Source organism: Cottoperca gobio, chromosome 11, assembly GCF_900634415.1.
Source record: "Cottoperca gobio chromosome 11, fCotGob3.1, whole genome shotgun sequence".
NCBI classification, from domain to species: domain Eukaryota; kingdom Metazoa; phylum Chordata; class Actinopteri; order Perciformes; family Bovichtidae; genus Cottoperca; species Cottoperca gobio.
Genome location: NC_041365.1, coordinates 12850937 through 12866242, shown reverse-complemented (window position 1 = coordinate 12866242; position 15306 = coordinate 12850937). Strand labels below are relative to the sequence as shown.

At 41.5% G+C, this 15306-nt stretch overlaps 1 protein-coding gene across 2 annotated transcripts in view; it reads right to left on the bottom strand.

Annotated features, from left to right (window-relative positions):
- Positions 1-513: 513 nt before the first annotated feature.
- The window catches only part of kiaa0319l (KIAA0319-like ortholog), a 23584-nt gene continuing 8791 nt past the window's right edge, over positions 514-15306 (bottom strand). For both annotated transcript variants that reach the window (XM_029442706.1, XM_029442707.1), the window contains 21 exons: positions 14554-14822; positions 14262-14342; positions 13704-13938; positions 12679-12777; positions 12059-12156; positions 11815-11902; positions 10783-10875; positions 10494-10626; positions 9610-9715; positions 9337-9459; positions 9101-9224; positions 7995-8127; positions 7621-7769; positions 6643-6794; positions 6386-6524; positions 5854-6013; positions 4964-5106; positions 4512-4634; positions 4299-4389; positions 4052-4143; positions 514-3433 (listed from right to left, as the gene is read on the bottom strand). In XM_029442706.1, coding sequence (XP_029298566.1) covers positions 3240-3433; positions 4052-4143; positions 4299-4389; positions 4512-4634; positions 4964-5106; positions 5854-6013; positions 6386-6524; positions 6643-6794; positions 7621-7769; positions 7995-8127; positions 9101-9224; positions 9337-9459; positions 9610-9715; positions 10494-10626; positions 10783-10875; positions 11815-11902; positions 12059-12156; positions 12679-12777; positions 13704-13938; positions 14262-14342; positions 14554-14822 — 2825 coding nt within the window. In that variant the 3' untranslated portion in view covers positions 514-3239. The remainder of the gene's footprint in view (positions 3434-4051; positions 4144-4298; positions 4390-4511; positions 4635-4963; positions 5107-5853; positions 6014-6385; positions 6525-6642; positions 6795-7620; positions 7770-7994; positions 8128-9100; positions 9225-9336; positions 9460-9609; positions 9716-10493; positions 10627-10782; positions 10876-11814; positions 11903-12058; positions 12157-12678; positions 12778-13703; positions 13939-14261; positions 14343-14553; positions 14823-15306) is intronic.

Here is a 15306-nt window from a genome sequence, read left to right as displayed (position 1 = left end):
TGTCGTGCTTCAACATGTTTGCTGGGCTGTCCTGGCCTCTGGTGTGAGGATGTGTATGGCTGACTACATTCAGTAGAGTTTCAGTCTTTTTTCCTTCCTTCATGTAATGTTCAACATGCAGAAAATATGCACACCACGCAAATCTGCAAGCAAGCAATATTAATTTTGCATGGTCAAATTAATCTTTTCCTCACACACGCACTTTGAGGACGCAACTAATAATTGTATTATTAATCAGACAATCATTTAGTCTGTCAGAAAATAGTGCCCATCACAATTTCACTTGCATCCATACTCCGAAACAAGAGCTTGCAATCATGTTCTCTGCTAATCTTGCATACGTCAGGCTTCTACTGTAACTTCATATCTACTGTTCTTGATTATATCAAACATTACAGGTCCTTAAAAAGTCCTTAGTGAATTCCAATAACATAAAATTAAGATAAACTATAATTTCACCATAAGTTTTTGCTCAGAGAATAAAGAAAAAAATAAGAACATATGTCCAAAAACCCAAGAACAAACTGAAGCATTTTTATTTTAATTCAAATACAGATTAACCAGTTGCAGTCTGGTCACATAAAGGGAATGAAATCCTTCACTAAAAGCGTGTCTAAAACATCCTAAATCAATCTCCCTTCATTGAACAGTTGCTTCCTATTTTCGTTGTCTGCCTTCACAGTGGACTCTGTCAGAGTCGAGGTCAATTCACTTACTTCTATAAATCCCAAAAGTCACAAATGTTGTACATGTAACAGAGGAAATGATCAATGTTGTGTTGTCAAATAGGTAACATAATTATCCTTGAAATGAGAGTGTATGTAAAATGTAAAAACTTGGCAATAATCCAAAAGCCATTTCCAACGATGTGCAAAAAACATGGCAAGAATAAGACATTATTTTAAAGTGTTGCAAAAGATGACATTTCACAGAGTTGGCACTTGGGTACACCATGATTTTAGTTTGCTTCACACAAGTTACCAAAAGAAGGCCCGATTATTTCAGCAAATCCAAATAAAATCTATTTCTTAAATATCTCCTCCATGGCCTGATGGTTCCATGGCTCCAAGACCAAACTAGTGCAGCAGAACTGACATCAGCATGAGATGACTTCACAGTACGAAATAGACATTTTTTTGTAAATAAATTGCAATTGTTGCTTATTTCACATTCAACAGAAATAATAAAGGAAAAAGTGACTCAATTTGTGGACATACAGGACAGTTTCACAGGCAAGGGAAGCGTCATTTGGTTAAAGTCTTCGCTCACAGAAGAAATGGATGCATAGATCTTCCGTGTTCTTACAAGGAACTTGTCTTAGAGCCTTCCTGTTGTATTTATGGCAAAATATCCCTCACATGACCCTTATATTAACCTCTCGTCTTATTTGTAGGAAGACATCATTTCAGCAGTTTCTGGTCATTCTGGACACATAACCCTAACCCTCACTTTCATCCATAATGGAAGTTCAGCAAGACCTGTTTTAATGTTTAACTTTTGTCATGCGGAAACCCTTGTGTTTTTTGTGTAATTTGAATAAATCGTCAAATTAAACTAACTGAATATTTGCCAAAAGAAAAGCAAGGATAAATGTGCTCATCCTATTTGGGGGGGGCAATTATAATTGGTTGCTTCACAGAGTTGCACAAAAACTGCAAAAATGACCTCACAGGATTAATAAAGTGAAAGTCCCACTTTGCCACACATTTAGCTTACACCCTCCTTTTTATGTCAAGCCCACAGGTAAGTTAAAATTACTGAGGTGCTTCTGGACTTGAGCTGCATTCACGATTGCTAAAATATATATTTTCCTTTTATCTTTAAAGTCAAGGCTATTAAATATTTTATACATTTTTAATACATTAAAGTCTTGTTTTCTTTATGGCTGAATCTTTCTAACGTTAACCATTACAGATCTTTCTTTTCAACCAACAAGGGACACAATGAGACCGAAGCTGACCGACATGAAATCAAAGTGCATCGACATCTAATCACAGCCTGAAGGTTGTTTGTTTAAAAAATAAAATATAATTTAAAAAAAACATACAAAAAACCTCAGTGGTCTTTATGGTTCAAGCAGTTGTTCCATTAATACATGTTGAGGTGAGTGAGGAAGCAGTCCCATTTGTTGCGTTGTTAACTTCTCTTCGTCATAACTCATTAATGTTGCGTAATCCAGTGTGTTCCAGTATTTCAACCACAGAGAAACCTTCAGAATAAAAGCATGGCATTTGTTTTTTGTAAAGGATCTTCTGCCTCGGGTTGTCAATGCTGGCAACATTGTGACTCTTTCACGGGTTAATAACTGAAATGAAAAGATAGAAAACGGCTCTAAAGAAATACCTTTTGACACATTAGGCAGAAAAGATCCACACATACACCCTCATACAAACATGCAGGCGATCATTCCAGTACGGCAATCTGTCACTCTTCATGCACATGTGTTGTTTATTTGGAGGAGGGTCCATCGCTGTTGCTAGCTCTTGTTTTGGTTGTGTTTTTCCTTCCAATGAGTCACCATGTCACCCATTAACAAAAACCTTCAGAGCAGAGTTAACCATTGGTTTCAACATGGCAGTTTGGTAGCATCAGGTTGACCTGGAACAGTGTGAATACGACGTCTTTGTGTGTGTACATGCGTGTCTACAAGAGGCGAGGTGTGAGCGTGTCACATGGGTGCTTTTCGTGGCATTGAAGGGGTTTTTTTTTTTTTTTTTATCCAGAAAGTCAGTCAGTAAGAGGGGTTACAGTACATTCTTTTTGTCTCTGTGTTAAATAATAGGGATCTATGTTATATTTTTACACCATTCAAAACACAGTGCTCACCCCGATTCCTTGAGGAAATGGTGTCTTGTTTTTCCTTCCTGTGGCTCAGTGTGGGAGCAGGGAAATGTCAGTACAGTGGTGTTTGTTTCTTTCTGTGACAGTGGACAGTGTTTTTCCTCCCTTTCCCTTCCTTAATCCACGTAACATACAGTTTGTCTTCATAGATGAGAGGTGGGAGGTTTTTGTGTTGAAGAACAACAAAAGAGAAACTGGAAGAGTGAGGAGGTGAGGGGAAGTCAGTTGGAGGAGGTGTGTGTGAGTGTGTGTGTGTGTGTGTGTGTGTGTGTGTGTGTGTGTGTGTGTGTGTGTGTGTGTGTGTGTGTGTGTGTGTGTGTGTGTGTGTGTGTGTGTGTGTGTGTGTGTGTGTGTGTGTGTGTGAGAGAGAGGCCAGCAGCGAGCCCCCTCCTCGCTTGCTATAGCAGCTCTTCTCGTTGCTTTTTGCCCCTCACCGGCCCCTGTCCGTTCCTCAGGGAGCCGTTCTGGGGCCGCAGGAGATGCCCGCGCTCTTGCTCCGTCCACGGCCCGCCCTGCCCTTCATCACTGTCCAGGTCAGAGTCTGAGTGCATGAGGGCGGAGGAGGTGGGAGCAGGCACCAGCTTCAGGCGGGCTGGTAGGAGGCAGGTGGTGGAAGAGAAGGAGGACAGAAAGAAATGAGTGTGAGAGTGAGGCAGGAAGTGCTCTGATTAGAAGGTGTTAACATTATTTATTTATATATAAATTGGGATAAAGTCTCAACCGGTCAACACTATTTCAGGATTTTTCCTCGCAAAGTTCAGGGCTGCTTTAAAACAGTAGATGGCGTGTTGAGGCATTTTCAGCCAATGAAATTACAATTTTTATAAATTTGGTAAGAAATGTCAATATTAACCGCAGCATTGATGCGTTTCATCACAACAAAGTCACATCGTTTAGTTAACGGCTCAACAAAAACTTGTTTGAGCGTGCAGCACCTCTTTAAAAAAAGATAATCAAAATTCTCAAGTTTAAAATCTTATTTCCAAATACACACTCACCTTTAGCATCCTTGGAAATAAAGCATCACTCACTGGAAGTGTGAGCAGTAAACTGTGTGCAGTGTATGATTTCTGTGAACTTCAGTTAAAGTGTTTGAGATTTCCCCTGTGATTCGCAGCTGCTAATGTGCAACAGTGGAAAAGACGGTGAACTACAATGTGTGGTGGTGATGGTGGTGATGGTGGTGATGGTGTATATGCATGTGTCTTACCAGCTCTAGGTGGTTGTAGCTCCAGACTGTCTTGCTCATCAGCTTCTACCATTTTATATCTACTTTTGCTTCTGCGCACTTTGCTCTTACGCCTTTGGGGAAAAATAAAACAAAACGCCAAATATCATCAGTTGGTAATTAAAGAAGTGGGTAAAACACAATCCTGTGAGTTAAACTTTACCGTACGTGTCCAAAGACATTTAGTAATAATTGTAACAATATTTGATATTTTAGAAATCGCACTCACTTGTTGCAGCAACACACCATCCCCCAGACAACTGTTGCTAAAGCAACCACAATCATGAAGGACGCTATAGTCACATAGAGTACGCTCCATTCTGAAAGCAGAATATTTAGTTAGACTCAAAAGCTAAGTATGTTATTACTATGTGACACGTAAAAAGATTAAAGCCGAATGATGCACTAACAGACTAAAATATTCTGTTAAGAGTCATCTCACCACAGTTGCTCTCTGCATCTCCAAGCTGAGCTCTGATGAAGTTTTCCATCCAGAAAGGCTGGCAGACACAACGCCGTGTGAACGAGTCACACTCGCCGTGACTCGAGCAGTTCAGCTGGCAGACTGAGGGAAGAGAATGGCAGAGTGGACGGTAGATGAGAAATTAGTCTTAATATCGAAGAGTGGTAAATTACCTTGCAGAAAAAAAAGACAGAAACAAGGAGCAACAAAATACCAAGTGCAACATGTGCACATCATAGAACATAGACCTAAAATAGGTGCTTTGAATAAGATACACTACTTGTAAACTAATATGCTGTATCATACAAAACCTAAAATCATGTCCAGCAACAGTACCACTTAATTTGGCTTACGATGTAAAAAGTGTTCCTCTTTACTTTTTTTCCTTTGTTGTATTTGTCTATTACAAACTGTATGTGTCAGGTACTCACTGACTGTATCCACTCGTCGGGCCTTGTAGATGAGAAAGTCATTCTTCTGTTTGCGCAATTTGTTGCGTAGACTAAGAGCAACGCTTCGGCCTGACAGAGGAGGGCGTCCTGGACCACCTGACACCAGGAAGACCAAACGAGTACTGAGGAGGGAGAAGGAGGGGGAAAACGCTCACTTATATAGTAATGACCACTAATGGAGCCAAATCAAGAAAATCTCATTCCAGCCTTTTTAATGGTGATGTTGATGTGTTCATTACCAGGTTTTGGAACGTAAAGTTGGGATTATAATAAGATAACAGATCCTATTATTACAAAATCAATAGATTTCAGACCAGATATAAAACTTAGAGGGAATCTTTGGTACTTTTCAACCTGGAACCTATTTTCCCATGTTTTGATTTTCGAAATTGGCCCAGCTTTGAGTGATGGCGCTGCAATCGAATCTTATCAGGTAATTCCGCACAGTTTTCTTTACCTTTCAGCTAATTTATGCATGTTGCCGTTGTTTTCCAGCAACAAGTCACATGAAACAATAACAAACAAACCGGATCAAGCAAATGGTAAAGAAAAAAATATATTTCTTTGTAGGGTCCTTTCCATAATGTTGTCAGACACGTATAATAAGAATGTGAGCCTGTCAGTGGCAAAAACAAGCATTTTAAGTGGATGTACATTGACTGTGTGTAATTGCACGGAAGGATTACATTGCATCCCGTTACGCTGGTGCCAGCTGAAGCGCTCTCGCTCAATACTGGACCAGTTTTAAAAAAGGTTGTCCCCATTAGGCACTTATGCACAAAAACAGGGGAAAATAGGGTCAAGGTTGAAAAATACTAAAGTTACCATTTAACAAGATCAAAAGTAAAAAATGGAGCAGTGTGACTCACCTGTGCTCATTAAACGCACTAATCTCTCGCACAGTGATGTCGCTGTCGAGCACGCCCAGCAAAACCCCGACCTGGCGCAGCAGCATGTCGCGCTGACGGTGGGAGACCTGGGATACAGAGACCTCGAGCACCAACTCCACCAGGTCACGCTCCCATATGTCTGATCAACAGAGATAGTAGAGACATGAAGAGGAGGGAAGGAGGGTACAGAGGAGTGTAGTGGGAAAGAAAAAGAAACAAGGAGAAAACATGAGACTGATTGCAGGACCCATCTGACACTCTACAATCTGGGAAAGAGGCCAGAGCTCCAAGTGACGGATTAGTTTCTGGCTGCGTTTGAGTCTGTGCACCGTATGCTGCACACTGACCTGCTAGACCTTCTGCCGTTAATTGTTGAGTCTCTGAAGACATTTACATGCACGGACTTGTTTGAAGGTAAAAAATAAACTCCAATACATTCCTAATTTCGTGATAAAAAGCTGTAATCTAATTATCTGGCAGTGGATAGAGAAAACACAACTGTTTACTTCACCTGGTTTGACCTCCACTGTGCCTCTGTCAGTGCTGGTCTGTCCCTTACTGTCAGTTACAGTCAGGGTGAAGCTGTACTTCCCCTCCACCAGGTTCCCCAGAAACAGCACTGGCTGGTGGTCAGAGTTGTTCAGTACATCCTATTGGAACAAAAATAAAAAGGGATGTTAAGATGTTTCTGTTTTACGCCGTTTTCGTGTGGTTTAAGTGAATAAAAGGTTTTGTAAGGTGGAATTTTCTTTAGTTTTATAAACTCACCCCAGCCGCAGGGCTGTTATCATCTCTGGTCCACAGGTAGCCGACTCCACCTTTATCGTCAGTGGAGTGAGATCCATCCAGAGTGCCGGTCCTGACCGGCAGAGCGATGGTTGGACTCGACACAACATGAGCCACTGGAGGCTGGTCCAGTTCTGGTGGAAAAAAACATTATGAATGACATTTATTTGGAAAACACATCATCATCATCATGAAATAGTGTGAACATTCACTGAGGTGGTCCAGGTACAGTAACAACCAGTGTCCCATGCTTGTTACCAGTTTTATATCTATACCAATTACAAATCAGGAGACTTTGAAAAAAACAAACATGTTGCAACTACAAATTGTACAGATTATGGATTGAAGATTATTTCAGCGCATCAACATAAAGTTTTTTAAAGTACCTGCTAAACACTTTAAAAGGTTTGTTTATATGCTTTAAGGTAAAGGAATACCTATGCCACATGCAAGTATCAGTTTTATCAAAGTAGAACGAGTAGGCACACCATCAAAGCAGCTTCATATTTAATATGATACATATTTTTTAGGTTGTGCACCCAGTCTCACAGCCAGAGACAATATTCGGTGCTTTTCAGCATCAGTGAATGTAATAAATATAGTTCAGATGCGAGTGTGTACATGAAGTCTGTATGTGCATATACTGTGAGTGTAACAATGTATAATTATCAGATTGTGTGTGTGTGTGTGTGTTAAGGGCAGCTTTTACTATACTGCTGAGATAAGAGCGACTTCTGCTGACACAATAGAAATCTACTTATTATGCTTAATGCAGGGGAAATGCTTCTGTCATCACACACACACACACACACACACACACACACACACACACACACACACACACACACACACACACACACACACACACACACACACACACACACACACACACACACACACACACACACACACACACACACACACACACACACACACACACACACACACACACACACACACCTTCTCTGACGATGACCGTGACAGTGTCGCTACTCTGCAGCTTCCTGTCATCCGTTACGGTCAGGGTGAACTCGTAAATGCCGACCTCAAGACCTGTTACTGTGGCAACGGCGCCGTCTGCATTCTCAATCTTCACACCATCAGGACCCCTGGTGGACGGACAGACGGACAGAAACAGAGTGTGAAAGACAATCTGCTGACACTGAACAATATGTTGTAACAGAGTTTGTTTTTGAATGTCTGTTTTTGTACATTTGAATTAAAAACTGTATTTGTAATAACGTTTTTTATCTAACAACGTTTCCGTTATTGCATCAACAAGGAGCGTGCAGCCATTGCCGGCAGATGTGTGGATCGGTCTGTGTTGGACTCACTTCGTTTGTTTCCAGTGGAAGGTGGCTATCTTCTGGTCATCACTGCTCTTACCGCCATCCAGCGTGGTTCGATCAACAGGCAGCGTCAGCTCTTTCTCCGGTCCTGCATCTGCTACAGGTGGCTTATTGTTTTCTGGAGGATGGAGAGTGAGAGGAAACTAAAAATAAATCTCGATTGTACAACCCACATGAAAGATAAAGTAGTAAGTGGGATAATGGCTGTCAAAAGTGTCTGGTTGTCCTCTGAGCTTAAGAGAAAACAACATGAAGCATTTCTTCCACATAGCACATCATTCTTCAAATATGATCAAAAAGGAATCAGTAGTGCAGCTTTAATTCCTTTCAAACTATAACATTCTGCACTCAAGGGGAAACTTTTCCGATTTTTGGGGGGGGATTATTTGTTATTGTACAGCTGAAGATACTCGAGACACGCTCTGCCAGGTGAACTATGACACAAAAAGGAATAAGAGTGAAAGTGCATCATCAAAGAACAGCAGTGCTGCTCTGAAATACCTAATATTACAGACTCTGACTAACACACTGCCGTTTCTTTCACATATTATTACTCAAATGGTTGACACTGTCTGACCTTGCAGGTGGATGTGTGTTCACATAAAGGCTACTGTTCAAACTCTACAAGAGCGTCTTGCCTGTGTGTGTTTGCAGTCTACAGTTTACACCGGGTGCTTATCAGGTTAAACGTACACGTGCAGGTTAAGCAAACAGAATTTCCTAACAGCAGCTTAAGTACCGAGGACAGCTTCACACATTATGTGGGCCGAGTATAAACACAGCTACAGTATTAACTGCTGCTCAGTATGCACTTCGCACTCCATGTGTATATTTGAATATAACCTGTGGAAGAGAGTGAGGGCAAACCGGAGGTAACACAGGGCACGTTGAGTGCAAGGACTTGAAAAGTCGAGATAAGAAGTTTAATTGTAGTCTGTCTGTAAGTGGTGCAGACGTGCACACAGCTGATAGAATAGACTTAGAAACACGAGAACAGAGTGACATTTGTAAGGAAACGTTTCACTGCAGACACTATTAGAAAATGCTGACGTGACATAAACAGAAGCTCTTTTTGCTCTCCAGCCGTTTACCTGGCTGTACGATGACGGTGACCTGGGCAGTTTCATGCTGTCCGGCTGAGTCTGTCACAGTCAGCTGGAAGGTGTAGTCTCCCTCCTGCATAACCGACAGCTGCAAGATCGGCGTCCGCACACCCTAAAATAAAAAAGCACGATAGGATGCCACTGTTAGCCAGAATTCTCATATCCAGGGAAAAATAAGCTGAAACATGAGAATTAAATATGTGCATAGTCCTTGAGTATCTCACCTGCATCTCCACCACCTTGTCTTTGCTCTCAGGGCTGAGGGACCACTCATAGGACAGGGAATCATGGTCGTCGGTGCTTTGGTTGCCGTACAGAGTGATGGAGTTGCGTGGCAACTGGATGACCTGGATGAAGTAAGAGGAAAGACAAAACGATTGGTTCACAGCAGAATTTTGCCATTCTTCACGTTTAGGTAACCTACTTCACATTTATATGAATAACAAAATGGTGGTTTGGTGCATTAAATAACAGAACAGATAGAAAACACTTCAGACCTGGTTAGGGCCGGCATTGGCCACAGGCGGGTAGTCCTTGGCTTTGTTGACCAAGATGGTGGCCTGTGTCGAGTTTGTGGCTCCGTCTGAGTCCGTTACTGTCAAACTGAGAAAGGACATTCTTTAGGTGAAACACACAAACTGCAATGCAAAAATCTTAAATCCGGCCCGAGGGATGACTTTGCAAAGTGTAAAAATGAGTGGTTTTGATCATAAAGTAAAATACTGTTCTAGATACCTATGACGAAATGTTTTGTGCCTTTGTAAATACACTGTGATCTGTAAGTTGTAACACACATGTGTAAATTATAAACTAATACTATTGTTGAAATTGCACCTTTTTTTTCTTAAGAAATTTCATGTTGTTCATAATGTTTTGTAAAAAGATAAAATTTGAACATTTTCAGAATGTACGTGTACTTTTTTGCACTAAAACAAAGGGGAACATTTGGAGTTGTCGTTACTTATAGGTTATTATGCTGTGATGTTACTGGTCCTGCCCACTTGAGATCAAATTGTGCTGTATGTGGCCCCTGAACTAAAATGAGTTTGACACTCCTGCTCAATACTGTTAATTATAGTTCTTAGAAAGAAAAAGAATCGGAAAGAAAATTAGAATTGGCCAAGAAATCTGCGATGGGTTTATCTCTCCAAATCGTAAGTTTCATTTGAATAAGTAACTTCAAGCCAGACATTCCTCTGCTTTTAATGGCACACTAATGAACATGTATAGAGAAACGAGGGACAGTATTCAAGATCCTGAATATTTATTTATCTTTGTAAATTCTTAAGTAGGAGTTAGCAACATATTTATCTAAAAATACTTCTGAAACCTGTGGACCTCTGAAAGTTAAAACAATGTCATGATTGAAGCCCATCTGTACCTGAATGTGTAGTTCCCGGGCACCAGGTCGGTGAGGGTGAGGACGGGGTTGCCGGCATAGACCTTATCCTCCCTCAGGGCACCTTTAACCTCTTCCCAGTACCATGCCACCACCTTGTCGTCGTCAGTGCTCTCTGTAAGGAGGAGGAAGGAAGGGAGGAGGACGTAGAGGAGCAGGGGCACAGGGGAAATGGGCCGGTTAAATACATTTGATGACATGAGAGGAAAAGGTAACATATTTCAGGTACAAGGTCTATGAATACGTTGTGTGTGTCACGTGTCACACTCACGGCTGCCGTCTATGACCGTAGAGCTCGTTGGCAAGGAGATCTCCTGGAACTTTGGAGAAACTACGGCAACAGGACGCTTGTTTACCCGCAGCTCTGTCAGGTTGAAAACAAGAAATGAACGCGCTTACTGGAGCTGTGCGTCAGTCATGCCCTGCTGAAGACCTACTGCGGCAGAACAGCCACAGCATATCATTGCTTAGCTTGACTACATTTAGCAGGCGGACTATTAGACAGAATTATCAAGCCGTACATTTCCATTACAGATAAATACATACAGGCACTGGTTAAAATCAGAACAATTATACATTTCAATAGTTCTGTCCTAAAAAGCTTTTTCTTGAATACCTTTTTAAAAATGTTTTTAAATAAAAGCAGAAACTTAGCAACACATCAATATGAAAACCTCACTGCACATCGCAGTAACAACAACGTAATAATGTTTTTAAGGCTGTAGGTTCTACTGTTGTTACAGAAATATCCCATTAATTGTCTTTCAGTCAATGTTTCTGTGTTTCCCTTTGCATATGCTTTCCCATATGTCTTTGTGAATATTTAGGCGCACAAATCATTTGTCTCAAAGGGCTTTACAATCTGTACAGCTACAGATTGTCTTGACAGGGGATCCCTCTCTCGCCAGGACTGACAGGTCTGCAGTTAATGTGTACAGAAAAGATTAACATAGCAAAATTGTATAATAATGACAAACTTATAGATAGATTGCATATAAAGATATTGAAAGTCACAGATAACAAAGCTTTATTCAAAAGCCTCAATAGAAAAAGACATTGTGTACAGCCCTAGTCATAAGCATGTCCTCAATAACACGGACTGGAAGACATTTAACAGGATATTTGCTTAATACTCAAAAAAGCAGCCCCATATCCATTGAGTTGAATAAAGGGTCCAGAAATTAAAAAATTAAATTAAAACATTGTGAGCTTCATCAAATTGATATTTACTTCAAAGCATGTTGTGTTTGGATTATTGTCTTGTGTGCAGCAACCTTTGTTTGTTTTGAAAGTTCGACCTCACCTGGTTTGACTGTGACATTGACGTAACCTTCTCCATAAGCCCCGTCCCCTTCCACCGTCACCTCAAACTCATACAGGCCCACAGTCAGCTGAGAGAGAGAGAGAGCGAGCAAGTCAAACAGGCAGAAAGAGGAACCGAACAGAATCTGCATCCTTTACACACGACTGAAACCTTCCGTTTGTACATTCAATAGAGTTGCATTTTATTGTCAGCGGTACATGAATATGAAGGCTGTGATCTTTACCTTGCTGAGTTCAAGTGTCGTGGTGTGTTGCCCTTCCATCTGCCCACTGTAATCTTTGGGATGAGTTATCAGACGCCAGTCAAATACATAGTTTGTCCCTGTAAAGAAATAGCAACATAAAAAAAATGACTCATGCATTTAATTAAGATAAGGATCGTTTCCATATGGGAGATTTTGAGATCGTTGGCATGTTGAGGATTGGGATCAAGGGATTAACAAAATGATGACGTGCATCGCTCTTCATAACTGCGTGATCTTTTTCCAGACTGGATTTGAAATTCTCTGGCAAGTGTTCAGTTTGACATGCAGTACACTGATGGTGATGGAATACAACCGTCAAACAGATTGTGCTTCATCACTGCATTACAGAACACTAAACATGCTCAATGCTCTGCAATTAGAATACATTCAAGTCAAATACATCAGATATTGGAAAGCTTTAATAACTCTGTGCCATCTTACACTTAAAAAACATTAGAAAATCCACCTCCGGGTGTAACAAAATGCTGCTACATATTAAGACACTTCTGCAGTAAACTGCTAAAAATGACATGATTTAATTAATCACAGTGTGTAACAAGTTTCCAGGTAATGAACTTTAATTGTTCAATGGAACTTACCTAGCGGGGGTGTAGGGACCACGAAGACGTTGAGCTCCACCGCATTGTGCGGCAACGTGACCTCCACACTCTCTCCTGCTGACACCACCAGCTCCCTCACTGTCGGGGAAAAGAACAAAATCAAACAAACAGAATCAGAGCTCCCTGCCTTGTAAACACAAACAGTGCCTCACCCATTCCACAGCCTAATTCATAAACACAGACTTTCCATTCAAACTTCTCTAGTCTCAACGCCCAAGACGAGATGAAATACAAATCTAATAAAAACCCTTATTGAATTGTCAGGGTTATTTTCCCAGACTTGACAGAACTCCCCTCGGAGCCACATGACTGTGTAAACTGATCAGGATGTGTGAAATTGGTTTTCCTTTATAAATCAAACTGTGAATGTGAGATGTTCCCTTTCAGAGTCACGGGCTCTTGTTGTGTATGCAAGTCTCCGCTCCTCATACAGTGCAGCTGACCTTCGTACAACTTCTGTGTTTTTATTTAAACCAGCTCATCCTGTTACTGTTAGAACCGCTAATAGAGTAATTCTTAGTGAAACATTCTGTGAACACACTTTAGGGTATTGGGAAGAGAAACGGTTCATACGAGTTATTCCTGTTTGTAGAAGACCAGTGTGAGTCAGCACATTCCTATTGCTCACACTCATTTGATTATATTCACAAAGCACATGTTGCTTTCATCTGGAAAAATAACATCGGAGCAGTCTGCCATAAAAATCTGTGGGCATTGTACATCTTCATTTTCTCAAACATCAGCTGAAGCGGAAACAAAGACGGCACAGTAACAGATCTTTTGTTTCCCTGTGTGCAACAGAAAAACGGAAAATGGACAAAGATTTTTAGTAAAGAAAGGACATGAGAGTCTTGTGAAATCTTCCTCCAAGGCTGCAAACCCACAGTGATGCTGCTACATTATTTAGTAGTTCAGAATGAATAAATGAAGACAAGACATATTACTGAACAAGCCTAAAATAGGTGATCGTTGACACCCACTGCTGCAGACAGTAGCTTCCTTACCAGCCTGAGTTGGAGTTGTGATGAAAGCAGTTGCAGCTGTGGGTGTACTGACATCACTGCTATTGGAAGACGCGGCAGTATCGATGGTTTCCGTTGAGTTCTGCTGTGATGGAGCTGGAGCGATGTCTGCACTCCCATTGGCTAACTGGCTATGGTTCTTTTGGGCTGGTTGAAGAAGTGCGATGGTGCTGGGTACTGATGGTGATGGTCGAGCGGGTTTCAGTTTAGTACTCTCCTGTAGAAACAGATAAAAACTGTAGGTTTGAACGGCCTGACAAAGATTTGGGGAACCTTCAAGGAGCCATATTATTCATATTTCCAGATAGATTTGTTTATATACTCCACAAATCTACAACTACACTCTTAACTTACTAGTTTGATAGCAAGAATGAAGGTTGGAAGTATTTAAGAAAGAACAGCAAAGATAAGGGAAGAATATGGGCCGGCTCATTTCAGTGCTGGTACAGACGGCTTAATATTAACAGCAACAGAAGAAAAAAAGTCAAAGATGCAAAAATCAACAAAGTTTTAAAAGTAACCAATATTCTGTGAACTCACCGTGCTGGTTAGGTGTCCTGTGTGGCTTCCAGCACGCTGTGCGTGAAGAGCTCTTCTACGCCTTGCTGTGATGACGGGAGACTTGAAGTAAAGTAAAAGAGAAATAAAGAAATATATTTTATTTATTTTCACACACACACACACACACACACACACACACACACACACACACACACACACACACACACACACACACACACACACACACACACACACACACACACACACACACACACACACACACACACACACACACACACACACACACACACACACACACACACACACACACCTTTGAGAGCAGCTGAAGGAGGCCGAGGGACTCCTGGTGGGGCTGGGGCAGGGAGATGATGGGGCAGCCCCAATTCCGAGAGCAGCGGAGGAGCACGCATTGCCCGCCGAGGCTCCACACAGCGTTGCAGCTCGGATTCAAGCAGCAGGACTCCCAACATGTTGCCCCGCCTCTCCCATTCGCCAGAGAGTGCCAACCCAGGCTGATGATGCTGCTCCAGTGGATCCCAAACACCCCGCCCGTCACCCGGCAGAGATTTGCTGAAACACCTGGAAGAAGAAAACAATGATGTACCGTACTGATGTCCAAAACTACACGTCACTGTGAGAGCTAGAAAATACCTTTCGCAACATAGTCATAGTTCAAAGAGAAGGATGGAAGTTGGTTGTGAAAAATAGTGCTGCAGGGCTGAGCTTTGAGTTTCCGTGTTCAGCATGACGACGTTTAATGTCCCAGACAACCTCCGTAGTCTCTTTAAGGCACTTGAATGGGAAAGTCTCTTAAGCTTGTGTAAAAAACACAGACTTTATTTCAGGCATCTAACCAAAAACTTTCAGGATGAGGGAACCGGAAGTGCAAAAATGCTGACTCATTTCCAGGTTTCAGGACTCATTCATGTACCACTCTATATGGGTGAAAGGGAGAACAACAGTTGAAGGTTATGGACTGGTTTCCTGGCAGAGGAATTCTCAAAAGAGGTTTGTGTGGCGTGTAGTTTGATCAAAAGGATCTGCTAAAAGGCGGCATCATGGA